Genomic DNA, 27,275 nt, shown 5'->3' with positions numbered 1-27,275 from the left:
ATTGTCCCTGTAAATTAAAAGAAATGTTGTTCAGTTCGCTTTTTATTAAACTTTAGGGTAAATGTGACGGTAGATGTGTGTCTGCTAAGGGCTTCCGTAGAAATTGACAATAGACGATGCAGAGGCTGCTATTCTGCATGTTGACGTTTCGGGTCAGGTCGGTACCTGGTTGGGACTGAGTGTCACCTGTACTAACCCCCCACTGTGTGCTGAAACGTTAACGGTCAACACACCCAGACAGCTGAGAGTCACGTGAGACGTGACGTGTAAACAGCATGGCGGCGCTGAGCTGAGTGTAGCAGCTCCAGCGGACTGTCACCTGGCTATTCTGGCTCTCGTTAGCTTTCCGGGGCCGGGGCCGAAGATGACGGCCTGAGATAGAGAGAGAAAGAGAAGCAAGAGTAACAAGACCGAGAGATGCAGCACAAACAACCGCGGCCTCCACAACAACGAGAAAACTCGCAGCTGACGGCGGAAAACAACAAAACGAAGAGCATGTTTCTGTCCAGGGCGCTGGAGAAGATCCTGTCCGACAAGGAGGTGAAGAGGAGCCAGCACAACCAGCTGCGGAAAGCCTGCCAGGTGGCGCTTGGTGGGTGGATTTGTTTTGTACAGTAGTTTGCTGGATCCTCGTGTTTTTGTGAGTGAAAACATTGTGGTCGTGTCTGGTTTGTAAAAAAAGGGGGGGACTGCTCACTTTGCTACCAAGCGTTAGCTTTAGCATATGAGTGGCCTCCATCCGTCTGCGTTACAGGTAGCGTTTCTGCTAAATGTGTGTGGATATCAGCATTCACACCTTGATTTTTTATTTTTTTATTTTTTAAATTATTGTCACATTCTGCCTTTTAGGCGATCCTCACGTCTGTCAATGATGGCAGGTAAACAAAGCTATCAGGTAGCAGTCCTGAGCTAGTTCGGGCTAGGTTAGCAAGATAAACAGACCAATCCCTGTGTTGTACGTATCACTGTCATCCAGGCAGACAGCTCAGTCCTGCTCTGCACCCAGACACACAGGATACTCTGACGTCCGTGCTTTTCCACCCAGCACAACCACGGATAGTGTTACAAACACACTCACACACGCACATCAGGTTGATCATTTATATTCTGGTGTTGCTGTTTATGTTTTTTAATCTAAAGCAGCCATGACCTGTTTTCATCCACCTGGTTGTTATGCTGTTATTTTCACATCCTAATCATCTTGTAATGGAGGCATTATTGGACAATGATTGGACACTTTTTATATTTAATAAGCTTCCATATGAGGAGGGGAGGTCTTAGTGCTCAGTGTTTCTGACTTTTTAATGCACGTGCTTGAGGAAAAGGGCAGACAGGTCGGGTTTGGTTGTTGGCCTGCAGGATTTAAGGCAAGGTATATAAAAGTGGTCAAACAAGTAAGTGTGTGTGTGTGTGTGTGTGTGTGTGTGTGTGTGTGTGTGTGTGTGTGTGTTTGAGCTGCTCTGTGTGTCAGCCACGCTCTCTCATTATTCATGATACTGACAGAACACAACACCCCTTTTCCCGTCACTTGATGGACACTGTTTTTTTTGTGTAGTGTGTTTGCTCAACATATCTTTCAGATCTTATAGTTGTTAGGCCACAGAATGTGAGCCCATGTCATTGGCTGCCTCCATGATTAATCAGGCATGTGGTGGAAGGAGTATTTGTCAGTAGCTGTTCTAAAGTGAAAAAAAGAGTTTAGCTGAGCGCTTTGATAAGAATAAAACATTATCACTTTTTCTACATTCAGCTCCAGCTGCAGTTTATACACCACGAGGAAAGGAACCAAGCTGTATTTTTTATCATTACTATCAGAGTATTGTGACACTGCTGCTGAATGTTGCACAATCTGATTTCCTCTGTGAAGTCTGGCGGGCTGGTGATAGCTGAGTTCAGTTTGCATTTGATTCCACGATGTGTGTGTGAATGTGATCGATCTGGTTGGTCACGTCTGGCTGAACACACACCATCAGTCACTGTGTACATAACACTGGGTCGTGTGTGTGTGTGTGTGTGTAGCATTGAACAGATTGATTTGGGATATAAAATGATTAAGTGAGCATGTTGGGAAAGGTTAAGCAGGGAATAGGAGTCAGGACTGATGATCTGAAGGAGAGCGATCAGATGAAACAAACTGTGATTGAAGATGAAACATAGTGAGTGTTGTTGATTTAAATCCTGCCCGGGACACGCATTCTTCATCTATGTAAGTGGATGACTTTTTTTATCCGCCTGCTTATAGTTTATTTAACCAAAACAGTCAAACAAAGTGAAACTGCTGTGAGCTGAAAGGGTCAAAGATCAGACTTGGATAACATTTTATCTGTCTCTCCCTTCACAGATGAGATCAAGGCAGAGCTTGAGAAACAAAAGTAAGTATTCTTATGCCCGTACCTTCTGCCCTAGAACGAGTGAGTGGATGAATGCACAGCAGGAGATTCCCACATCTTTCCTGTTTCCTTGTGATTTGAGGCAGGAAGTCGATGTAAAGTTTTGCCCTGAAGCCGTCTGCACTAAACCCCAGCTGCTCCCTTTGATTTGTGACTAAAGTGATTTGCTGCTGTTATCACTGCAACGTTAGTATATCAGCAGCCTTCAGGTTACACCTCTGCAGCTTCAGGCAAGCTGTTACCTCCATGTTAAGGTTAACTGCTCTGTTTATGATCATAGAGTCACATCATCTTCTGTCGTGCATGTTACATGAAGAGTGTTTACGGCAAGCTGCTGCAGTCAAACAGCTGTTTGCTCTCCCTCTCTCGCTGCAGGGATGGCACGGTGGTCCCACCCAGAGCCAACTACATCGAAGCTGACAAATATGTGCTGCCCTTTGAGTTGGCCTGTCAGTCAAAATCTCCTCGGATAGTGAGCACCTCCTTGGACTGTCTGCAGGTCAGTACACACGCACGCACGATGTATCCACACTTCTGAGGTACAACTAGAGTAACGTCTCTACAGATCACTCACACGTATGCACACTCCTCCCTTAGGACTAATCTTTCAGCTTCACACCTGGTCACATGTGTAACATTCAGGCTGAATTAGCCTCTCTCATTGTTTACATGTCCTATCATTCATATTTTAATGATGATTTGTAGAGCACCATGTTTATTGGATTTCAGAACAGATCAGTGCAGGTTATTGATATCTATATGTTGTTATTCATGGCAGAGTGATGAGCAGATTTTTAATTTATCTTCACCCATGAAATGTGATTTTAAAAATGTCACGTTATGTCTGCTCTTGTTTTCGAGTCTACTCGTTATCAAAAACAAGTATTGACTTTAAAACAGGTACAAACAGCTGGGTATTGAGAGTATCCACCAGGAAAGCTCAAAGATGCTTGTCATTTTCCGAGACTTATCAGCTGCCTTCTATTTCAGCACTTTTCTTTCAAATATGTGCAAGTAATTCAACTTGATGCAATTCAAAGTGATTGATTGCCGATGTGTCCCTTTGAAACTGTGCTGGTTTGGGTTTTAAATGAGCCCTTACACTTGTTACACACACTTCCACCTGTGTATAAAACACACACACGTCCAATGTGTTTGATGTTGAAACACATCAGGTTTAAAAAAGGGGAATGCATTTAGCATTGAATCATCTGCAGCATCTCATCCCACATGAACACTCCTAAAACCAACACAGAGCTGCAAAACTACTCGGAGAATTCCTCATCCACTCTTCTTCTTCTGCTGTTGCCGCCCTCACTTTTGCACCGTCTCTCCCCTGTAGAAGCTGATCGCATATGGCCACATCACGGGCAACGCCCCGGACGGCAGGACGCCGGGGAAGCGGCTGATCGACCGCCTGGTGGAGACCATCTGTAACTGTTTCCAGGGCCCACAGACGGACGAGGGAGTGCAGCTCCAGATCATCAAGGTATGCCACATATCACATCTGGCAGCCTTCTGATCCTGCAGCTGTCAGTGATGTTGTTTGTTCCGGAGCCGATCAGATCAAACAGCGATGACTGACGCTCACAAACTGTCCTCTATGGTTGAGCGCTTTCAGTCATGGTTCACAGTGGAAGGAATCCATTTTGAATGTTACATTAAAAGCTGTTTGCCCACATGCACAGCTCGACCTGGAAATCTTCCCGTGGTTACTCATGTCCCTCACAGCGTCAAGTCTTTCCTGACACTTTATGGTATCCATGACGATCGCAGCGTTCACGCCCTACTTGTGTGATGTCCTGTAAACAATAAATCATCAACCGTGCCCGGTCACTGGCTGGTGAATTCTCCTGATTATTTCCTGCTGCGTTCAACAGCTCACGCTGACTTCATTTGAAAAGTTTAAAACCCTCTCAACGATTCCCCGTATTTTAGCCTCCTACGGATCATATATTGAGCCCACATGCTCTTAGCTCCGTGTCTGCTGGGGTTAAAAAAAAAACAAAAACAAAACACCATCTCAAATATAAAAAGTGCAGTGAAAAGTCACGTAGCAGTGTTTGTTGTACAGCGGGTTTTGTCAACACACTGTTGTCATAGAGACAGGACGGACGTGCAGCGAACAGACCCTTCATGCACACAGTCCCGAGGTCACAGCCAGCGCTGGGATCCTCAGAGCAGAGAAGCTGCACAGATTCTTTTTCTTCTCTTTTATAAGGTGCTTTCACATTAACACTTCAGAAGATGTCTAGTTCTGCTTTGTTCATTTTCTGAATGGGACTGAATGTGTATCATTTATTTTGTAAGCCATTTAATGCTTACTTTAATTATGACACTTTTTTTTTTTTTACCATAATTCACAGACATTTTGTAACTGAACTGCTCACTTCCTGCTCCTTGTTGTAACTTGATAACCTGCCTTTTGTTTGTACAGTAGGTGTGATTCATGACTGACTGCCAACATTTCCTCTGAGTGAATGAAATACACATCCTGGTTGGTTTGAGTAGACAAAGTCCCTCCTGTTAGAAGACACACTGTCTTATCGCTGTTGACAAAAGCTTTATAGAACAGATTAACAACATGTGTTTGGCCTGCATCGACTCAACACTAAACTTGAACACAAATATCAGCTGACAGCATTAAAAAGGAAAACAAACAATTGAATTCTGCACCGAACATGCTGTTGCAAACTATCACAACCAAACATCTGGCCTGTTTGTTCCACAGAAGGAGGAAGTGGAGTGGTGATTCAGCAGAGGCAACACACTCAAAAGCAGGCTTCTTGTCTGCTAATTCTTGACCCCCCTCTCTCTCTCTCTGTGTGTCTCTCTCTCTCTCTCTCTCTCTCTCTCTCTCTCTCTCTCTCTCTCTCTCTCTCTCTCTCTCTCCTCTCTCTCTCTCTCTCTCTCTCTCTCTCATCTCTCTCGTCTCTCTCTCTCTCTCTCTCTCTCCTCTCTCTCTCCTCTCTCTCTCTCCTCTCTCTCTCTGTTCAGGCCCTACTGACTGCAGTGACCTCCCCGCACATAGAGATCCATGAGGGCACGGTGCTCCTCACTGTCAGGACCTGCTACAACATCTATCTGGCCAGCCGGCAACCTCATCAACCAGACCACCGCTAAGGCCACGCTCACCCAGATGCTCAATGTTATCTTCACACGCATGGAGAACCAGGCCGTTAGTTACCCACCGTCATCATTATATATGCGTGTGTGTGTGTAAATATATATGTATGTGTAATATGTATATATATATATATATATGTGTGTGTGTGTGTGTGGAGGACTTCTTTCTCCGCAATTTGGTTTCGATTAAACTGCCTGTTTTGTACATTTCAATTAAAAGATGAATGAAAGTCTTATCTGTTGAGAAGACCCTCCTCTTGGTATTTTTATTGGCCTGTTTTGAAATCAGAGGCAGATTCCCAAAGAATTTGCCAGTCAGATTTTCGGATACAGTCTCTGTAAAGATACCTTGAATTGAACGCCTTCCTTTCATGCTCGCTTCTTTCTCCCCCCTCAGACCCTCGAGGCTCAGGAGCAGGAGAAGGACCGGCTCCGACTACCGCAGCAGAACCCGTCCCCAGTCCCCGGTAATCGGGGGTCCGGCTCCCCTCGTTCTGACCGGACGCCGACTCCAGACCTGCAGAACTCCCCGTCCCCAGCAGCGAGTTCTCCAGACCTCACTGCCACCAATACTAGCTCCACGCCCCCGCCGCCAGCCCCTGATCTGGACCAGGACCACGGGACTGATTCCCCATCAATCAATGGAGAACCCAAGGAGGCCACGGCTCCCGTAAACGGAGAATCAGAGCAGGTCACACCATCAAGTGGTATGTGTAAACACTTGGCCTCAAGCTTTCAGTTCATTGAGGCCCCGTCCACACGTAGCCGGGTATCTCACAAAACAAAGATATTTTTCTACGTTTTGGCCTCTCATCCACACGAAAACGCAGATTTACGGCATCAAAAACGAAGCTTTAAAAACCTCAGACCAAAGTTGAGATTTGCGAATTCTCTGTTTATTTGTTTGAATGTGGACGTCAATAACCGGGGTTTTGCGTTTCGAAACGTCACTGCCTGCGACAAAATATGTTCTTAAGTCACATATGTGCTTAACCCTTTTAAAAGCCTATAATAATCCGTCCGCCTGGTCTATTCTCTCTTTATATATCAATAAATCTCTCTTTTGCACCTTTTTTTTTAGGATAAGTTCAACTTCAAATTAATTAAAGATATTGTCATATTTATATGTTATAGATGCTTAAAAACGCACTTCTGCGGTTACGTGTGGATGAAGTTTTTTCTAAAAACGAGGTGTGTACGTACGTTTTTTTTCTTGACGGAGGGGGCATGATATTTTGGTTTTACAAAAACCAGGCTACGTGTGGACAAGGCCGAAGTCTGGAGAAGTGTAACTGGGGATTTTCCAGATCTGATTTAAGAGCTTCTTTTATCTTCATGTTCTTGATTATTTGCATCAGATTCAGTGTTTGAAGATGAAGGATCAGACACTCACCCTGAAACGGCTCAGCCAGCAGAAGAAAGGGACAAACCAGAGAGCAGTCCAAATCCAGCGGACTCATCCGCGACTGAAGGAGAGGGGGGGCCGCTACAGTCTGGACAAATAAACAGCGGATCAGGTAGGAAGACGCTTGTTTGGATTTATCATCTCTTTCTGTTGTGTTTTTTTGTGTCTTTGCACGCGCTAACAGAGGCTTCTTTACTGGTCCTGACCTGCAAACATTTGTTCTGGCCCCTTCTGTAGGAGATGAGAACCAAGTGCATCCCGTCACTGAGCAGACAGAGGCCACGCCCCCTCGAGTGAGAGCAGAGGGGCAGCAGATGAACGGCATCATCGAGGACCGCTCCTCTGTTTCCTCCACAGATATGCTGGTAAGCAGAGTGTGTGTGGAGACTTATTCTTGACCAGGGTGGACCGAATTTTAGAACATATATCCTATTTCAGAATCATGATTCATCTCAACATTTCCGTTTTTATTGTAATTTAGCCTTCAGGAACTTTGATATCCCCTGAACTCAACATTACATATGTTCAAATAGCTCTTTAGCTTCATGTTCTGTAACTTCTCTGTGTGAACTCTCTCATGGAAGCTTTACCAGCTCGCTTATTACCATACTGGGTCCTTTCGGTCACATCCACAAACCTCCAACCATATCAAGGGCCTGATGCAGAAACACAGGACGAATAAAAGTTGTTTCTATTTGTGGATTTGTTTTCGTATAAAAAGTAAGATTGGCGTTTCTCATCTCTCTCAGGATGCCGAGGCGCTGCAGGGACCCTACAATGCAGCTCGTTTCTCCCACATCCTGCAGAAAGACGCCTTCCTAGTGTTCCGCTCTCTGTGCAAACTGTCCATGAAGCCTCTTGCTGACGGACCTCCAGACCCAAAGTTAGTGATTTTCATTTCCTTCTTCCTCATGAATTAATTAGCTGTCATTAGTTTGGTCTTTTTGTAAATCATGAGAAAATGTTTAAAAGATTTCTCAAAGGAGCAATATGTGACTGTGACATTTTGAAAATCTGAAACATCAGAGTGCTGTCTCCCCACCCCACCCTTCCCTCGAGTTGACGTGCAAGCAGGGTGCCATGTTGTGGACACTGAAGCTTCAGTGTTTAGCCAGCTCTGCGTCTGTCTTGAAGCTGTTCTGCGTTTTAACCTCTCTCCAATTTATCAAAAGCATCTCCAATATTTATCCTGGTCTTATCCTGGTAGAATCAGTTCTATCTGAACCGCTTCACTTCCCCGCGTCGAGCGCTGCTGCACCAGGTTTTTTGCTGGTTACTTGGCAAACCGACGGGCACCAAAAACAGCCGTGTCGGAGTGCCTGAAAACCACCTGCCTACCTACTCTGGTCAACACAAAAATAAACCAATCCACACTGAAATCTAAACTGGCTGCTGCATTGCTCACAGAGAAGCCACTACTTCAACATAGCACGTTTCCTTAATGTCTGCTCATATAATAAGGTCATTTTATGATCTAATTCTGTTGATATCTTACATGTTGCTCCTTTCACATCCTGACATCTTGATTTCAAAAAGTTAACGTCTACAGGTACAAAGAACCTGTGGCTTAAATCACCAACACATTGAAACAACACTAGATAGATAGATAGATAGATAGATACTTTATTGATCCCGAGGGAAATTCACTGAAAACCTTCCTCAATTTGCTCTTCATCCTCCTCGAGGCAGCCTTTTTATATCTCGCTCCAAAATAAATAAAGATGCCTTTGGCTTGTGCAGGGTATTTCATCTGTGTCTCCACAGGTTATTTGCCCTTTTCCATGCCAGTGTTTCTCTGTCATCTCTTGTTACTGTAACTCCAGAGCATGAAGCAGTCTGTGTTAACAGGCCACGGTAAACTGAGCCTGGAGGAAGCAAACAAAGACTTTCCAGCCATCATTTCATAAATACCACATTTAAATACCATTACACCAAAATGACTCGTGATTCCCTCCACGTAGAGTAAATCAGTTTATTGATAGCTCAATAAGGGAAATTGTATTTTTATTGATTGCAGTGTTACTGATGCCCACACTCTCCTCTGCAGGTCCCATGAGTTGCGCTCCAAGATTGTCTCCTTGCAGCTGCTGCTCTCGGTGCTGCAGGGGGCGGGGCCGGTGTTTCGCACTCATGAGATGTTCGTCAACGCCATCAAACAGTATCTGTGCGTCGCCCTCTCAAAAAACGGGGTCTCCTCTGTGCCTGAGGTCTTTGAGCTGTCCTTGGCCATCTTTCTCACCCTGCTCTCACACTTCAAGGTCCACCTGAAGATGCAGATTGAGGTACATAGCAGAGGAACAGACTTGGCTTTCAGGGGGAATTGTAGCGACAATGTTTATTGTGAAACCTTTATTTTGACATTTATGTCCGTGAAGCTTATTTTTCATATTTGACGTTTTGCCTCCTCCCTGCCTCAGGTCTTTTTCAGGGAGATTTTTCTGACCATCCTGGAGACATCAACCAGCTCCTTTGAGCACAAGTGGATGGTGATCCAGACACTAACACGCATCTGTGCAGGTACCAACACTACTTCTCATTCTGTGACTTCAAAGTAATAAACGAAACAAACAAGTTCAGACTTCAGCTCTCTGTAGACATGGACGACTTGTCTTACTGTTCTCATGCTGAGATACAAGGAGGGGACTTTAACACGTGTGTTGGATTCAATCATGATTCTGCACTTTAAGATTTAATGAATGACTCTGGAGAGCTCTCACTTTCTCTCTGTGAGTCTAAAAATATCACATGAATTGAATCATTTATTAGACGGCTGCCTATTTTCTAAAGTCTGAAAGTGCACATGCTTTGAATGCCAAGACCTCAGAACTTATTCATTAGCCAGTGCAGTCTGCAGAAACAGGTCATTGTAAATCATGACGACGAAGACACCTGCTGGCCTGATGACAGCTGAGGTCGTTCCCTGGTTACGTCTGTTACCTTTTTCTTTGGTTTCTAAAGTTTAGCATCCTTTTTTTTTAAGTTTATCTGATCGGAAACTCCATCAGAACTTACAATTTGTATAGAAATATATATATTTTTAACATGTATTAAATGTGTTTTCTTTTCTTTCTGCAAATAGAATGATTCTTATGAGAGAATGTTTGTAAAAGGAGTTCGATCCACTTTTTGTTTCTATCTGATAAATACATAGAGTAGCCCTAACCCTCACCCTCATTATCATAACTGATGTTGTTGCTGGTGTTACACGTATGGCTGTACAAAGCTGTAGTAAACCTGGCATTGTGTTGCATGGTGCTGGCTGCTCACACAAACAGGAAGCAGCAACAACCGTCAGGTTTTTCAAATGAAATCCTTTAAAGTGAAGTTTAGTGATATCAGATCAGTCCTGTATCTACTTTCAACATAATATTTCTGTCCTGCTGTTGGAGCTTGTCTGTCAGCCTGAAGGACTCTGATACAAACTTTTTTTTTTTTTTTTTACATGTCAGGCTTGAAAGATTATTATTATGATTATTATAGGAGTGACTCCTGAGCTTACTCTCTAAGAAGACATATTTCAAGGTGTCATCTTGTTGCAATCTAAATCATTTAGTTTGGTGCTTGACTTGGTTTCACCTCAGTTGTTGCTCCTTCATATATCAGTAACACACCTTTTCTGTCTGACCAGGCTCTCTTTAGTGCTGTGTTTTGATTGCGTTCACGTTTTTACTCGACTGTAAGGTGACCTTGAGTGACTTGAAAGTCACTGTATGTATTTATTATTATTAATATTTACATGACTTTGTTGAATTTAAAATTTTTAACCATTGTTGGCAATGATCAACCAATCCCTGTTTTGGTGGTGACGTATTAAAGATTTCTGCTGACTGCAGAGAGCGGTAACCGATCCGGTCGTGTGAGTAAAGCTTGCAAAGACACAGAATATTCAAAAACCTGTCGGGGTCGGGTGAAGATGACTGAAGTGCTTTAAATCAGTTCATTTAAAGGAAGTGTATTATCATAAGAAATACTCAGACACTTTTCCATACAACCTTGCAGACGCCCAGTGTGTGGTCGACATCTACGTGAACTACGACTGTGACCTGAACGCATCGAACATCTTTGAGCGGCTGGTCAGTGACCTGTCAAAGATCGCTCAGGGCAGAAGTGGGCAGGAGCTCGGTATGACTCCTCTGCAGGTGAGAGTTCTCTCCACCAATCAGTGTCCTTGTGCTGCATCGTCATTATTTCCCTTGTTCACTGTTTTTGCACCAATACACCAAGACAAATTCCTTGTATCTGTAAATGTACTTGGCAATAAAACCTGATTCTGATTTTTGATTCACTAGGTTCTATATTTCTCAGTCATTCAGTCCCTAGTGAGTTTTATTAATGTTGGACATCGTAGTCTGTCCTCCTAAAACAAGCCGTACCTTCCTGTATTATATTAAAGCTTTACCTGTCTGAATCTCGCTGAGATGTATAAGTGACTGTGTGAATGATTTTTGTCTCGACAGGAGCTGAGTCTGCGTAAAAAAGGTTTGGAGTGTCTGGTGTCCATCCTGAAATGTATGGTGGAGTGGAGCAAAGACATGTACGTCAACCCAAACCTTCAAGCTAATCTGGGTAAGTGTGCTGCAAAAAACGTTTTATTTTATTTATACACATTTATTCAAAATGTGTGCTAATGTATGCAAAGTGCACAGAACAGTGAGGAAGTCTAAGCTGGTTTTTAACGTGTGTGTGATTTATGTGCAGGCCAAGAACATCCATCTGAAAGTGAGGCAGGAGAGTTGAAGCTGCCGGAGCAATCGGGACGTCGAGACAGCATCAGCTCGCTGGACTCCACCGTCTCCTCCAGTGTTCAAGCATCACAGGCAGACCACCCGGAGCAGTACGAGGTCATCAAACAGCAGAAAGATATTATCGAACACGGCATCGAACTGTGAGTCAGCTAACAGGGTTAGGACTTCTTTTTTGAATCAGAACAGTTACCTGACTGCCGATGTTTTCCATCTCCTTTCTTCTCCAGCTTCAACAAGAAGCCGAAACGAGGAATCCAGTACCTGCAGGACCAGGGCATGCTGGGAACCACCGCAGAGGACATCTCCCTGTTCCTCCACCAAGAGGAGAGGCTGGACACGGTGAGAGGGTCACTCATGCAGCGCCGTGTTCTTAAGGTTCAAAAGAGTTCATTCCTGTTTATAATAATCACCTTGCTGTTGTACCTCTGCACCCTCAGACCCAGGTGGGAGAGTACCTCGGGGAGAACATCAAGTTTAACAAGGAAGTCATGTACTGCTACGTGGACCAGCTGGACTTCTGTGGCCGGGACTTTGTCTCGGCGCTCAGAGCGTTTCTGGAAGGCTTCAGGCTGCCCGGTGAGGCGCAGAAGATCGACAGGCTGATGGAGAAGTTTGCTGCTCGATACCTGGAGTGCAACCAAGGGTGAGTCTCGCCTCAGGTTGCTTCTATAAAGAAGATGAAACGACATCACTCACTAACCGTTGCCCTGGTGTGTGTCGTCTCTTGCAGACAGACTCTGTTTGCCAGCGCAGACACTGCCTACGTGCTGGCGTACTCCATCATCATGCTCACCACGGACCTGCACAGTCCGCAGGTGAGAGGTCACGATTGTTTTCGGCCCTGCATCACTATGATCTGCATGTGTTGGATTTTGAATCACTGATCATTTGCCTTTTGTTCTTTTTCTCTGTGAGATTTTTCTTGAACACTGAATTTCATTTGTTACACTAAACTAAAGTTCTGCGCAGGTTAGAAAACATCAAAGTCCTCCCACTCTCTCTCTCCCTGGTTTCTGACCTTGTCCACTTTCCTCCTCTATAAAAAAGGCTATACACAAAGTTATACATCATACATACAAAAATAAATCATGAATCCAAAAAGCGAATCCATTTATACACAATCACACGAAGCAGCAGAAGCAACTTATGGGTATTTGTCTTGTCCAGAGACACGTTGACATGTGTTTGCAGGAGCTGGGGATCGAACCTCCCCATTTGGTTAAGAGACAACATACTCTACCTCTGAGCCACAGCCGCCCCAGTTAAAGACATTTAGACCAAAAAGCACGGCTCAGTTTGCTCGTGGAGTGGTCATCATTTTGAGAGTAGATCTGTTCCCATACAAAAGAATATAAAATCAAAAATGTCTTTAAGAAATGATCAAGTGTTGTATAAAATTACACACACGATTAATAATACCGTGAAGTGCAGCTTTTACCAGCAGGTAAAATGTCCTTGTTTTCAGAGATACCTTTGTTAATACTGTGACTAACAGTGAGTACAAAGTGATTGTCACATCAGCATTCCAGCATGCGTCTGCTGACTGAGCAAAATATGAAAACCGTACATGCATCTCTTTAATTTGATCAACTCAGTCATGTAATCAAGTTGTTCAAACACTCTTTGTATCTGTAGTAACATGTGAGTGCCAAAAGGTGGCGACAGCAACATTTAAAGTGTCAGATGGGAAGAATTGACTTTTTCTGAGTGATCGACACGTTACTGCAAATGTTTTACAAAACCTCCCAAGGCCTCACAAAAAGATGCATTATGTGAAACTCTTGTAATAGATGTGAAATTTGTGTTAACAGTTATTGTTTAAAGGTCAAATCTATTTAATATCCCCCGAGTCTAATTATCTAACCAAGAGCTGAGGCCAGATTCTGGTTAGAGATGAGGCTGCTTCAGTTTGTTTGTTAGTTGTTTAAATGTCGTAAACCGGGATAATTTTCTACTCTGTTGTCTTGGATTCCTCCAACTTCCTTCCTCCCCTTCATTTCCACAGGTGAAGAACAAGATGACGAAGGAGCAGTACATCAAGATGAACCGTGGGATTAACGACAGCAAGGACCTGCCTGAGGAGTATCTGTCTTCAATTTACGACGAGATCGCCGGCAAGAAGATCGCCATGAAGGAGAGCAAAGAGTTCTCAATCACCCCAAAGTCCACGAAGCAGAGTGAGTGTTCGTCTGGATTACTCACTCTTATAAAACAGTCCTCTCAGATAGCTCCTTCTGGACAGCCCATCACACATCGGCTGGTAGACTTCAGGATGTGTCATTTGGTATTTTCCAGGCTCTCCATCTCACTGACACATTTCACAGTTCACTGAAGCAGATAAGCAATATAAACATGACTATTTGTTTGGTCTCCCTGCAGATGTAGCCAGCGAGAAGCAGCGTCGTCTGCTCTACAACGTGGAGATGGAGCAGATGGCCAAGACTGCTAAAGCTCTGATGGAAGCCGTCAGCCACGCTCAGGCTCCCTTCTTCAGCGCTACACACCTGGAGCACGTCAGGCCCATGTTCAAGGTATTACTCTCTCGCATCTTCATTAACATGGACTCATTTGAATGATCGTGCACATCTCGGAAATGCACACCCACCTACTTATATTATCTCGTGTGTTGCAGCTGGCGTGGACCCCCTTGCTGGCAGCGTTCAGTGTGGGACTGCAGGACTGTGACGACCCAGAGGTGGCCTCTCTTTGTCTGGAGGGCATTCGGTGTGCCATCAGGATCGCCTGCATCTTCAGCATGCAGGTCTGTTGATCATATCCACAAAACTTGAGCCTGAGGTTTCTAACTTTGAGCTGCTGTAAACAGTTTTAAGCATGTCCTCTTTAAGTCCTCTGTTTATTCTAAACTGGTAACATTACACCTCAGATGGGTTTTTTGCTCTTCTTGATGCTTGAAACTTGAACTGTGTATTAACTGGCCTTCCTGTCTGCAGTTGGAGCGAGATGCATACGTGCAAGCCTTGGCCAGATTCACTCTGCTGACGGCCAGCTCAAGCATCACAGAGATGAAGCAGAAGAATATTGACACCATCAAGACCCTGATCACTGTGGCTCACACTGATGGAAACTACCTGGGCAACTCCTGGCATGAAGTGAGTGCATACTGAAAAGGATTTACAAGAGCTAAACAAGCTAAAATAAAAGAGTAGAAGAAGAAAAAATAACAAGAATAAAAGAGGACAGGAAGAAACAAAGATTGGAATAAAAGAGTGGAAGAAGAAGGGATCAAAAACTTCTGTATAATAGAAGAAGAATAATCAAATGTATTGCAACTTGTGCAGTGGCCATAATAAATACTGCAGTGTTTGAAAGTACTCAAGAAACTAACGACTTCACGTGTCAAAGTGCAATCCCATCACTCCTGTCGAGTATGATGTGGATGAATGCTCCCTAACAAAACACTGATTGTTTTAGACCACATCTGTACTTCTCCATCCGATTGGTCAAAGACATCGTTTTCCTGGTGAAAAAAGTAAAAAAAGTGTGTTGATGTGTGTTCCAGATCTTGAGGTGTATAAGTCAGCTGGAGCTCGCCCAGTTGATCGGCACCGGGGTGAAGACGCGCTACATCTCAGGCGTGGTGCGGGACAGGGAGACTGGCATTAAGGGCTTACCCTCCAGCACAGAGGAGTTCATGCCCCTCGGGCTTGGTAAGACTCACGCACACACACACACATCCACACACACACACACACACAACTTTCTTCTCCAGTAATGTATACCATGTTAACTTTAACTTTAACGTTACCTTTAAAGAAAGTGTTGGACTTCACGCTCCAGTACTAAAAACCACAGACCGTATCCTCATGTTAAATGTGTTTAATGTTGCAGGGAACCTGGTGGGCAGTCAGGACAAGAGACAGATGGCTCACATCCAGGAGTCAGTGGGAGAGACCAGCTCTCAGAGTGTGGTGGTTGCTGTCGACAGGTAAAAAAGTACTCGGATACATGAGACATAATAACACTCAAAACATGAACATTGTATGCAGTGCATCTTAAAATCTGCTCCCTACAAATATCAAACCTGTTTTTACATTTTCAGGATCTTCACTGGCTCCACCAGACTAGATGGAAATGCAATTGGTGAGTCATTCATCACTCTTATGGACTGTCCCTGCTTGTGTATTCGGTATTCTATACCTGATGATGTCATTGTTGTTGTTGTTTGGTCTAAAAATCTTCACGTGTTGCTCTTTGATTGTTTCCAGTGGACTTTGTGCGGTGGTTGTGTGCCGTGTCCATGGATGAGCTGGCCTCGGCCCACCAGCCGAGAATGTTCAGCCTGCAAAAGATTGTGGAAATCTCCTACTACAACATGAACCGCATCAGGCTGCAGTGGTCTCGTATTTGGCAGGTCATAGGAGACCACTTCAACAAGGTTCGTTAGAGTTGGTGGAGAAATGACAAACCTACAAAGTGAAGCATCCACAGGGCATGACACTCCCCTCACGAGTTCTACTAAGTCCAGCATCAGAACCAACACAGAGAGCATACATGGGACTTAAGTCACCAGGTGGCTCAAATAGATCTTGGTGTAAAGACGCAGCTTTCTGTTAACATATTAAAGAGGCTGATGATGCGTCAGTTCTTGGTTTACATCTTCCTGTCCCTTTCACTAAAGGGCAAAGAAAAAGAATAAATGCAGGTACAAACATGAGTAACCATCGGTACCAGCAGATATGGGCCACGTTGACAAACATCAGCCCGGCAGATAGTAATGTGGCATGCACTGATGTCAGTCGCGGATGTTTCTGTTGGGTCGCAGCAATTTTAAAGCTGGCAGGCGAGTACAGCTCACTGCCAAACTCAGAGAAGATATATTTGGAGGGCAGAAGAGGTCACCTTGGACAAATTCTGATTTTGTTGTCATGGTCATATGTGAAAGAATATGTCGTCAGTGGAGGACACATGAACTGTTTCTGGAAAAAAAACAAAGACATGCAGTAGATTGAATGTGTCTAATCACAAAGCTCATTTGAAAGAATCAACAGTTTAGGAATCAGCCATCTTTAAAAAATGTCGCTTTAATCATTGGTATGGGTTTTCACAATCAGTGCATCTCTCCACAGAAAACGTACAGACCTGAATATTTAGTAGCACATTTCATCATAAGAGGATTTGATGGACCGTTGATGACTGAGGTATTTTTTTTCCCTCTAGGTGGGCTGTAACCCCAATGAGGATGTAGCCATATTTGCCGTGGACTCACTGAGACAGCTCTCCATGAAGTTCTTAGAGAAGGGAGAGCTGGCCAACTTCCGCTTCCAGAAAGACTTCCTCCGGCCGTTTGAGCACATCATGAAGAAGAACAGGTAAAGCATGTTGTCACTTGGTTTTAATTCCAAATGAGTCAAGTGAATCAGTTTCCTTGTGTTTGCACATACAATAAGTGCAAGTGAAATATTTCTTGTAAAGATTAATATGGTAAGGACATGGTGAAAGACATGCGAGAAAAGGATGTAATAGAAGTTTATCTTTAACTTTATAGATTTATGATGTTGAAGTAACTGTGTGTTGTGATAAGACAGCATATTGACGTGTTGACATCCATCCCCCTTCAGATCTCCCACCATCAGAGACATGGTGATCAGATGTGTGGCTCAGATGGTAAACTCGCAGGCGGCTAACATCCGTTCAGGGTGGAAGAACATTTTCTCAGTGTTTCACCAGGCGGCGTCGGACCACGATGAGACCATAGTGGAGCTGGCCTTCCAGACCACTGGACACATAGTCTGTGAGTACGACTGGAGCTCACTCCACAGGGTGGGCCATCTTGGCTCAGGTGTTACCAACCAATGACAATAAATGTTACGTTGTGTCCAACAGCTGAGCCGGACTGTTCGACAGATCCTTGTTTGGCTTGTATGAGAGTGTGAGACGAAATAAAACCTCTTAAACCAAACAGTTGAAGTAGTTAATCTGTGTTCTGTCGTTTCTTTCCGTTGTTCCTCCCTCAGTGAACACTTTCCAGCAGCACTTTGCAGCTGCCATCGATTCGTTCCAGGACGCAGTGAAGTGCCTCTCCGAGTTTGTGTGCAACGCAGCTTTTCCCGACACCAGCATGGAGGCCATCCGACTCATCCGACACTGTGCTAAATACGTCTCTGAGAGGCCGCAGGTGGGAAAAAGTTCTGTCTTGACTGGTCCAATGAAAAACAGCAAACTTGTGTCTGAATTATTGTTGTGGTGTCGAGATTGCATAGATGTGGAAAGTGAAACGTCTGTTATTTCTGAACTGTCGTTTCTCCGTGCAGACCCTGAGAGAATACACCAGTGATGACATGAATGTTGCCCCCGGCGACCGTGTGTGGGTTCGTGGTTGGTTTCCCATTTTGTTTGAGCTCTCCTGTATCATCAATCGTTGCAAGCTGGATGTCCGGACAAGGTAAAAAAAACAAACAAACAAAAAAACCAGCTCAGCATAGAGTGTAGCTTCAACATTATTTGGTTGTATTTGGCCTTTGATTGGTCAGTCATTTGATTTAATTACCTTAATGTTGAACCATGTAAGAGTCTTTTGACCATCTGTTCAGTTTTCTGAAATCTATATTAAACTCCCTTTAAGAACGATATTTACGTCCCTGTGATGTTTGGCCTTCAATCTGAATGATGCAGGCTCATAATGGGGGGGGGGGGGGGGGGGGGAGCGCTGTGTTGTTTGTGTGCGCACGTCTGACGGTGTGTGTATGTGGAGCCTCTCTGTGCCGTGCTTTCTCTCGCTTCCCTAACACCACAAGACAATGTGAATTCACAGCCTGGGACACCAGTATAATGCTGTTGTAGAATCAGTATGAATGTCTCAACATAGACTGACGGTCCACCTGAGATTTTTAAAAAATGTTAACAATTAAAAAAGGCTTATGAAATATTTTAAAGTGACTGCTTTAATACCTGAATTGACCTGGGAGACAGTAAATAGTTTGCTTCTATGTGAAAGCCATGGTTTTCAACGCTTGCTACCCACATGGTCTCCTCTTTGTTGACTGATGCTTGAACTGTTTGTCTCTTCTCCCCTGACAGAGGGCTCACGGTCATGTTTGAGATCATGAAGAGCTACGGTCACACGTTTGAGAAACACTGGTGGCACGACCTCTTCAGAATCGTCTTCCGCATCTTTGACAACATGAAGCTCCCCGAGCAGCAGACAGAGGTCAGAGGTCACCGATGGAAGGACGCTATGCCTCTGAACTATTTGAAAGACATTCTGTCACCTTTTTATCCAGACTCTGTGTCATTCCCTCCCTTAATTCTCCTTTTGGTTTCTTGTTTGATTCCAGAAAACCGAGTGGATGACGACGACATGTAACCACGCTCTGTTTGCCATCTGTGATGTGTTCACCCAGTTTTATGAACCCCTCAGTGAAATCCTGCTGGCTGACATCTTTACACAGCTGCAGTGGTGTGTCAGACAAGGTGGGTGTTCAAAGGTAGAGAGGAACAGTCATAATGCTCACCTGTCCACGGAGACACCTTCTCATGTACTATTCGTCTTCGAGAGTTGAAATATGACACAATAGGACTCGATCCATCCTTTTCCTCACTTATTAAGTCTGCATTAAGGTGACCTCATAACAACATTACATATGCCCATTTATAATACAGAAGGCACACACACTGACATGCCACTCTTTGGACGTCAGCGTGTGTGCAGATTCAAACATCACAGCAGCCACAACCTCCACATCTGTTAGACCACTGACAAAATAAAAACTCCACATTTTTACAGTGTTTGAACGTACCAATTAAGATTTACTGTTTTCACTCAATCATAACATTCCACCAATAATGGACCTGCTGCATCAGCAAGGGTCTCAAATGAAAGATGGAATCCAATCATGTTGCATCCATAAAGCTCCACGAATTGCTGTATTTGGTTTGTAAGGATTTATTTTTTATCACTGAAGACAGATTCAAATAGCAGCTTGACTCTGACCTTTTGACGGACACTTTGTTTGTCCAATTACAACTTTTTTTTTTTTTTTTGATTTTTATTTTTGGCCTTTATGCCTTTATTATAGAGGGAGGAAAGTGGATAGAGTCGGAAATCAGGGAGAGAGAGTGGGGAGAGACATGCAGGAAATGGGCCACAGGCCGGACGCGAACCCGGACTGAGCCTCAATACATGAGATCGCGCGCACTGCCGCTGCGCCACCGGCGACCCACCAATTACAACTTTTAATTCACTCTTCCCAGCCTACTGTAAAATAGCCAATGAGAGCCAATACTTTCACAACAAGCGCATTTGATTTGATAAACTAGGCATACTGATGCTGAACAGCTGTTGAAGAACGTTTGTCAGGAACTAAAAAAAGTGAGGTGGTGAGGGAGAATAAAGCAGCTTCACAGCATGTAGAGCTCAATATGTCAGCTACTTTTCACTTACCGGTACTTTACTCCGTCACTATGTTTCTGATCATTTCCTTTTTTTTAAAGATAATTATGTAAGGGGCCTGCAGCCTCTGTACTGACTGAGCTACAGTGGTGCCACAATTTCAGCACATGATTAACTAATCTCGTGTTTTTCTACGATTTAATGTTCTCTCATCACACACCAGTGACGGCACTGTCATGCTCAGCAGGTTTGAAAAAGGATAATGTCTCTGATGTGAATTTATTTTCCTTGGATCGGGTTGCAGACTAAAGGGGGAAAAACAACAACTATATTGTCCCAAAACCGTAAAAATAATTTGACATTATTGAGTTGTGCAACTGAAATCGCACTTAAGCTAAGTTAAGCTAAGCACTGCTATTCCATTGCCCATCTGCAGAATTCACAAAATCACGCTAGATAAGACGATGCTGTAGCCTGGGAGGTGTGAGAATGAATGACATGTATTTGGAATATTGGCAGAGATAAAAGTTTACTTTATATCCTAAAATGACTCGAAAATCCCCTCCCTGAAAGGAGCACAAACACTTGACTGTATCCCTTTTTGACTGATTAAACCGTGACAGATAATGTAACACACATAACAAACGCCTCATCTCTTCCAGACAACGAGCAGCTGGCTCGCTCGGGGACCAACTGTCTGGAAAACCTGGTGATTTTAAACGGGGAGAAGTTCAGCCCTGAGGTGTGGAAGATCACCTGCTCCTGTATGCTGGAGATCTTCCAGAACACCAGCCCTCACGCGTAAGTCCCGAACCGGAGACTCTCTGTTCAGTGTCAGTTGCCGCTCCTGTCATCTTTGAGTGGATTCATGTAACTGTTTAAAGACAAAGCTAACTGCTTACTCAGTGGGAAGAAGTTTGGCTTTTTAATGAATTTAAAAATGTTTACAACCCCTTCCATTATCTTTGCTTTTATCACCAGTTTGTTGACTTGGCGACCAGCTGGTCAGGAGGAGGACGCAGCAGATGGCAAGCATTATGTAAGAAAAATAACGAACTCTCTGACTTAACAGTAATAACACTAAGCACAGCAGCTCGTCACCGTTTTCCTGAAACAGCCGATAAAACAGCCGACTTATTTCACATATAGCGTTCCAGCACATCAGGACGAGGACTCTAACCTGTGGATGTCTGTATGTTTTCAGGACGCTGATTTTGACAGCCAGTCTCAGAGCAGCTACGACAGAGCTCTGTCTGAAAGAGGACACAGCCAGATATCCAGCGACGACACATGGAAGGGAAAGTCCGGGACGAGTGAGTCCTTCTGGAATCTTCTGTAAACTTTTACTTCAGTTGTTTTAGACTCAAGGTCTTTCTCGTGCCTTTGATTCTTTTTGTCAGTGTTAGGTAAAGCTCTGTGGGGGGTTTCTTTGCTTTTCTTTTTTTTTTTCTAAATATTTCCAAAGTTGGGGATGTCCCTTTAAATCAAACTTGTTCTAAATTCTGTTATTGAAAAAAAGATCATTTTCAATAAATCACAATATTCCCTGCAAACTCTAACCGAGACGGAAATCTAATTTAAAAAAAAAAAAAGAAGAAAAAAAAATGAAAAGGCACAATAGAGAAAACAGAGTTTAGCTTTTATGTCACACACTGAGCGGCTGTGTCTCAGTAAAGTTGGTGCCCTCTCAACCTGAAGGCTCAGGGGTTCAATTCCCAAGTCCTGTAGGTACATGTCCGATATGTCTTTGGGAAAGACGCAACATGCTTCCACTGTGTGAATGTGAATGGATGAGTTGACACTGATGGAGTAATGAAGGTGTGACATGCGGTGTAAAAGCACTGTATGTTGTCATTACTAGAAAAGCTGTACATAATGTCTTGTTTTTTTCTGTTGTCCAGGAGTTACGGACCAGAAGCTGTTTGCAGGCCTGCTGATTAAATGTGTGGTACAGCTTGAACTTATCCAGACTATAGACAATATAGTCTTCTACCCAGCAACCAGCAAGAAGGAGGATGCTGAGAACATGGCTGCTGCACAGGTCTGTATAAACAGCTTCTCTATGGATGGACTGATACGACCCCAGCTAAATGATTTTACATTGTTTGAAATATATTGAGGTTGAAATGAGAGGAAAAGCATCTAATGTTTGGAGTTTCTCAGATATGTATGACTGAATTTGTCCATAAACGGTTCTTCTCTCCAGCGAGACGCCCTCGAGGAATCGGAGAGTGACGGAGGCAACACGCGTGCAGATCAGGGAATGTACAGACACATGACTTCTGCACACCTCTTCAAGCTGCTCGACTGTTTACTGGAGTCCCACACCTTCGCCAAGGACTTCAACTCCAACAATGAACAGAGAACAGCTCTCTGGAGAGCAGGTACATGATAGGAGAAGTACCATCAGTCTATTTTCTTCTTTAACTCTCGGTATAACATGATTGTCTGACACTCTCGAGTCACATTTATTAAGTGCATCGTAACATTCAGAATATGACCATGGCTAGTTAACGTGCGGAAAGTTACATCTTCACATACAGCCTTCCCTCTGTTGTTGTTGTTTGTTTTGTGTTTCTTGTTGGTGTTCTGTATTGTTCCGTGACGTGACAGTGGAGAGCTGACAGGATATGAGACCAGAGGGAAAAGAAGGACATTACCACACGGGCCTCTGGCCAGACTTACCTAACTTTGGACTTTCTTTGCCTGCACCTTAAATATGTCGGAAAAACATTTTACCTCTTCTTAATTAGATGGTAAACATGAAAAAATGAAGTGAGAGAGCAGTGACTGGAAGTCACAGCACACGCGTCTTTCAATCTGAAACAGCAGATTGCATGCAAAGGGCAAATGGATAGAAGTCTGACACACAGATAAATGTGTCAGGGATAATGAAATATGTGAAAAAGACATTTTGTTCAAGGTTTACTTTTGGCCCTCTATTCCGTTATTGAGACAGGGCAATGGATAGAGGAGGAATTTGGGCAAAGAGAGAGAGTGGTGAATGATCTGCAGGAAAGGAGCCTCTGTGTTCGAGGTGCTACCTAACCGCGGCCCCTCTCCTTGTTTTTTTAACCAATGATTGTGTTTGTCTTTTGTTGTTCTCTCAGGTTTTAAAGGGAAATCCAAGCCCAACTTATTAAAGCAGGAGACCAGCAGTCTGGCCTGCAGCCTGAGGATCCTGTTCAAAATGTACTCTGACCCTCAGCTGCAGGACTCGTGGCCTGACATCCAAACACGCCTGCTGCTGTGAGTACAACACAGGACATGATCATCGAGTATTTGACGCAGATAAGATAGCCAGGTTTCACCGATTACATCAGGCTGGTTACTCAAAAGTCCCTTTATTACTGGAGGCAATTATCAGCAACTGATTTGATTTGCTCGGTGAACGTTTCCAGCAGCAGATGCCGTTTGTGAGATTGTTCCAAAATGTCATCCTGTGCAAAATTCTGGCTGTGTTGTTCATCGTTTTGGGGCAAAAATGGAGCTTTAAGATATAAAGACGTCACGTAAGCTGAATCAGACTTCAGATAAACAAACAATAGGGTCTCTTTATCTTTTGCTTAACAATGGATCTGGCAGCAGAAGGGACAAAGAGAACCAAAATAATCCAATCAGGTTCGAATTTACAGGATAATAAAAAAGTACGAGTGAGGAATTTAACTTTTTAATAGTTTTATCAAGTGTAATTGCTTCTTCTGTTTTTCCTATTTCATTGTTTTCCTTCAATCCTTTGTACCATCCAAGTTAAAATTCCCATGTTCAACTCGTAACAATAATGCTTTTTGATCACTAAATTACATGATAACAGAAATGCATTGCTGAACATTGCTGACTCTTTGGGGTTTTGAAAGTGTTCATTTCACTGTCTCAGAACATTGTGAGTATGTAAAACCAAGCACCAGCTCTGTCACTGCTTTTTAATTCTCTACATTTTTTACGGCTTTTTGTGCCCTTATTGTCGAGATAGGACAGTGGACAGGATCAGAAATCAGAGAGAATAGGCCGTCTGCTTGGCGGACTCTAGCCTCCATACATACATGGGGCACGCGGACGAGCTGTTTTCACACATGCTCATGTCTTATTGTAAATGTATAGAGTGTGCACTGTGGTTATGTACATTATATTGGTTTGTAAGGATGATTCATATATTTTTTCAATAGAAGTTTCTTTGCCTTTATTAATACTTTTTCTTCAGTCCTATTCCAGTTTATTGTTTTTCCTAATCCTGAATGTGTGTTTGGGGTTGTATCTCTCAGGGTGTGCAGTGAAGCTCTGGCCTACTTCATCAGTCTGACCTCAGAGAGCCACAGAGAGGCCTGGAACAGCCTCCTCATGCTGCTGCTCACAAGGACACTACGGCTGGCCGATGACAAGGCAGGAACACACACACACACGCACACACGCACACACGTACACACGTACACACGTACAGCTACTTTTTAAGTTGAATGTAATCATTTAAAGGACAAGAGTTTTAGAGGGAGGACTCAAACTTACAGGATAATAACTGGAGTATGTCTGACTGAATTAAAATCTGAGGCAGGATCAGAAATAAAAGACGGCCTCAGCTCCAAAATATCACTAAAAGGTAATCCAATGTGCCTGTGATTAAATGGCAGCCCTCCAGAGTTGATATATACCCCTTTAAGTTTGTTTATTTTTTTCACATTTGTGTGATTTAACACTGTCACTGATGAATCATCCTCGCTCGCACTCTGTGAGTGCATGATTCACGGATGAGTCATGGCAGCCAATGACTCAGGCTCTCCTTCCAGGGCAAAGCTATAGCAGTTTTTTTTAGAGGGTAAGAAAACAACCCAGCATGGAGCCTGAAGCAATGGGACATGTAGGTGCCCAGCAGCTAGCTTTAGAGGAAAAACACAAACCATTACATCAACAGAAATTAGAACAGTATTGTGAAATTTGGCTGGCTGACACTATCCTCTTCTGGGTTTTAGGTAGAAGAGTTCAGAGAAATTCTCGAGCTACAAACTTTATGAATCTGATGGCATGAGTTGATCCAATGAAATGTATAAACAGCACAGACATGTATCAGTAAAAGAAGGGACAAAATGACTTATTAATAGAACAGCCTGCTGTGAACTCTACACACCCCAGAGCCACCGCCTTTCCTTTTCTTTGTGTATTCTATTTCCAAATATGCAACTCTTACCTTCTGCAAATACTCCTGTTAGCAAATCTGAATCTAAGTTGGCTGAAAAATAGTGCAAATTATAATTTTCCACCTGTCTCTTTTCTAGTTTAAGCCCCATGCGTCCTGCTACTACCCTCAGCTGTGTGAAATGATGCAGTTCGACCTGATCCCAGAGCTACGGGCCATCCTCAGGCGCTTCTTCCTGCGCATTGGCTCCGTCTTCCACATCGCGGCTCCGGAGGGGGCGCACATCCTGACTCCTGCGCCCTAGATTTAGGTTGGCGACAAGTGGAGGGACAGAGATGGTAGCGTAGATTGATCTGAAGTGGACACTTGAGACACTTTCCCAGTCTTTTTTTGTTTTGTTTTTGGACTGGAACAGACAACAACAAGGAGGTTCTAATGCGAGGAGGAAGAAGATTAAGACTGTAGCTTTTCTGTCTCCCTTCAGGACTCGTGAAAATGTTCCACTTCTCCTACTCGCCCTGTCCTTCCTCTCTTCTTCCCTCTGGGATGAACAGCACTGTGACCAGCAAACTCTGCTGACTGTGGTCATTCATCAACAAGGCCCCCCCCCCCCCCGACTATCATCTCAAACTGAAATCACTAAAAAACAACTGTAAACAATTAATTTATTGATATTGTTGCAAACCCTGTACCTGTAATTTTGTTGGTTTGGTTTTTTGTGTTTATTTTTAATACTTTAAAAAAGTATAGCTTCATGCTGAAAGTGAATGGACAATATTAATGAATTTGGTGAACCTTACTTTTGCCCTTTGTGAACGCTCTTTTGGCCACCTGTGCCTGTTGGAAAACGACGACGACACCATCCGTGTCGCTCTTATTGTGAGTTTGTTGATCTCATCAAAACAAATTGTCACGTCTGAAGCCTTGCGTATCGGTGCCCCACCCAAAGCAAAGCAACTTTAATGTTTTCTCTTCTTTGTCCTTTGGTAGGGGGCTATTGTTAAAGAGATTGAGCTGCAGGTGAAAAACAGTCTGCATCCCTTTTAACATTATCAAAGATCTTCTGCGGCTGCTGTGTTGTGAGGTCTTTTTTTCAGGTTTACATTGAAAAGACTGGCTACTCTTTTATGTTATCACTGCATTCCTTTTTTTGTGTTGATCCACTAAGCCTTACTCCAAAGGACTTTACATGGAGTCAACTCCTCCTGGCATTACAAATACAGCTGGCTCATAAGACCCTCAACTAATCCATCATTTGGCCCTATGATGTGCTGTTGTTTGTTTCAGATTCTGTTTATTGCACATTACATGTATTAACACCGCCCAGTGTACAGACCTGCGAATGGTTGGAGTCCCCATCAGTGTTTGGACACATTCAAGAAAGGTGCAGGAACAAAGTGAAACCAAAAGTCATGTCGACAGAGGAACTGAAATCTGTGCATCCTGGATCCTCCACAGTTTGTTCCATGTCATATTTTGTTTTTTAAAGCAGGATGTACCGGTATGTAATTATTGACATTGCATTTGAATATTTTTTTGAAAAGCATTCCTTCCTCTGCAACTATGGATGTCTACTTTTCTTCCCTTAAGTTGGGGAATATATAAATATATATATATAAATATATATAAATGACAAAATGATGACTGTAAAGTTTTCAATGTAAAATACCTAAATATATGCTATTCTGTTCTATACATAATATTGTGATGTAATCTTCAGAGCATTTGGTGAAGTGTCAATAAAACCTTAATTCTGATCCACTTCACTGACTTTTGTTTACTTTTGATAGCAAAAGGAACTGGTGCTAAAAAATGTTGTAGACAATGTTTTATAATCACATGCTTCATAAATACTGATTTTATGACTTTGATCTTTGACTTGTCTAAAAAAAATCCTATTTTGAAATTGACTTTCACACTTCCATGAACTGTAAATAGGCGTGTTACTACCTAAAAGGCACAGCACACATGCAACTCTTAAGAGCCATCAGAGGGTTTCTTCCTATGACATAACCAAATTGTGATTTTTTTTTCAGCCTTTCATGTTACTACTAGACTCTTATCTAATGCAGCATACGTTGGCGACATCTCCCCGAGGTATTTACAGTATTTCTATACGAAGACGTCCACA

General features: G+C 43.3%; 1 protein-coding gene across 1 annotated transcript; it reads left to right on the top strand.

Annotated features, from left to right (window-relative positions):
• Nucleotides 1–82: 82 nt before the first annotated feature.
• arfgef2 (ADP-ribosylation factor guanine nucleotide-exchange factor 2 (brefeldin A-inhibited)) lies at nucleotides 83–26,906 on the top strand. The gene is given in 40 exon segments (XM_079358720.1): nucleotides 83–592; nucleotides 2,342–2,372; nucleotides 2,766–2,889; nucleotides 3,733–3,879; nucleotides 5,388–5,486; nucleotides 5,488–5,568; nucleotides 5,914–6,223; nucleotides 6,875–7,033; nucleotides 7,159–7,286; nucleotides 7,671–7,804; nucleotides 8,969–9,203; nucleotides 9,339–9,438; nucleotides 10,921–11,060; nucleotides 11,379–11,487; nucleotides 11,620–11,806; nucleotides 11,894–12,005; nucleotides 12,104–12,309; nucleotides 12,397–12,481; nucleotides 13,672–13,843; nucleotides 14,046–14,197; nucleotides 14,299–14,427; nucleotides 14,618–14,776; nucleotides 15,187–15,334; nucleotides 15,516–15,612; nucleotides 15,727–15,767; nucleotides 15,893–16,062; nucleotides 16,845–16,996; nucleotides 17,246–17,418; nucleotides 17,642–17,802; nucleotides 17,939–18,069; nucleotides 18,705–18,834; nucleotides 18,962–19,097; nucleotides 20,679–20,817; nucleotides 20,998–21,055; nucleotides 21,221–21,329; nucleotides 21,918–22,057; nucleotides 22,223–22,400; nucleotides 23,127–23,265; nucleotides 24,279–24,396; nucleotides 25,284–26,906. Coding segments are annotated over 40 exon segments (5,559 nt in total). The 5' UTR covers nucleotides 83–417; the 3' UTR covers nucleotides 25,449–26,906.
• Nucleotides 26,907–27,275: the final 369 nt, after the last annotated feature.

This window comes from Symphodus melops (assembly GCF_947650265.1).
Source record: "Symphodus melops genome assembly, chromosome: 13".
Classification (NCBI taxonomy): domain Eukaryota; kingdom Metazoa; phylum Chordata; class Actinopteri; order Labriformes; family Labridae; genus Symphodus; species Symphodus melops.
The sequence above is the reverse complement of the archived record's forward strand: the minus strand, read 5'-3'. Positions and strand labels throughout refer to the sequence as shown.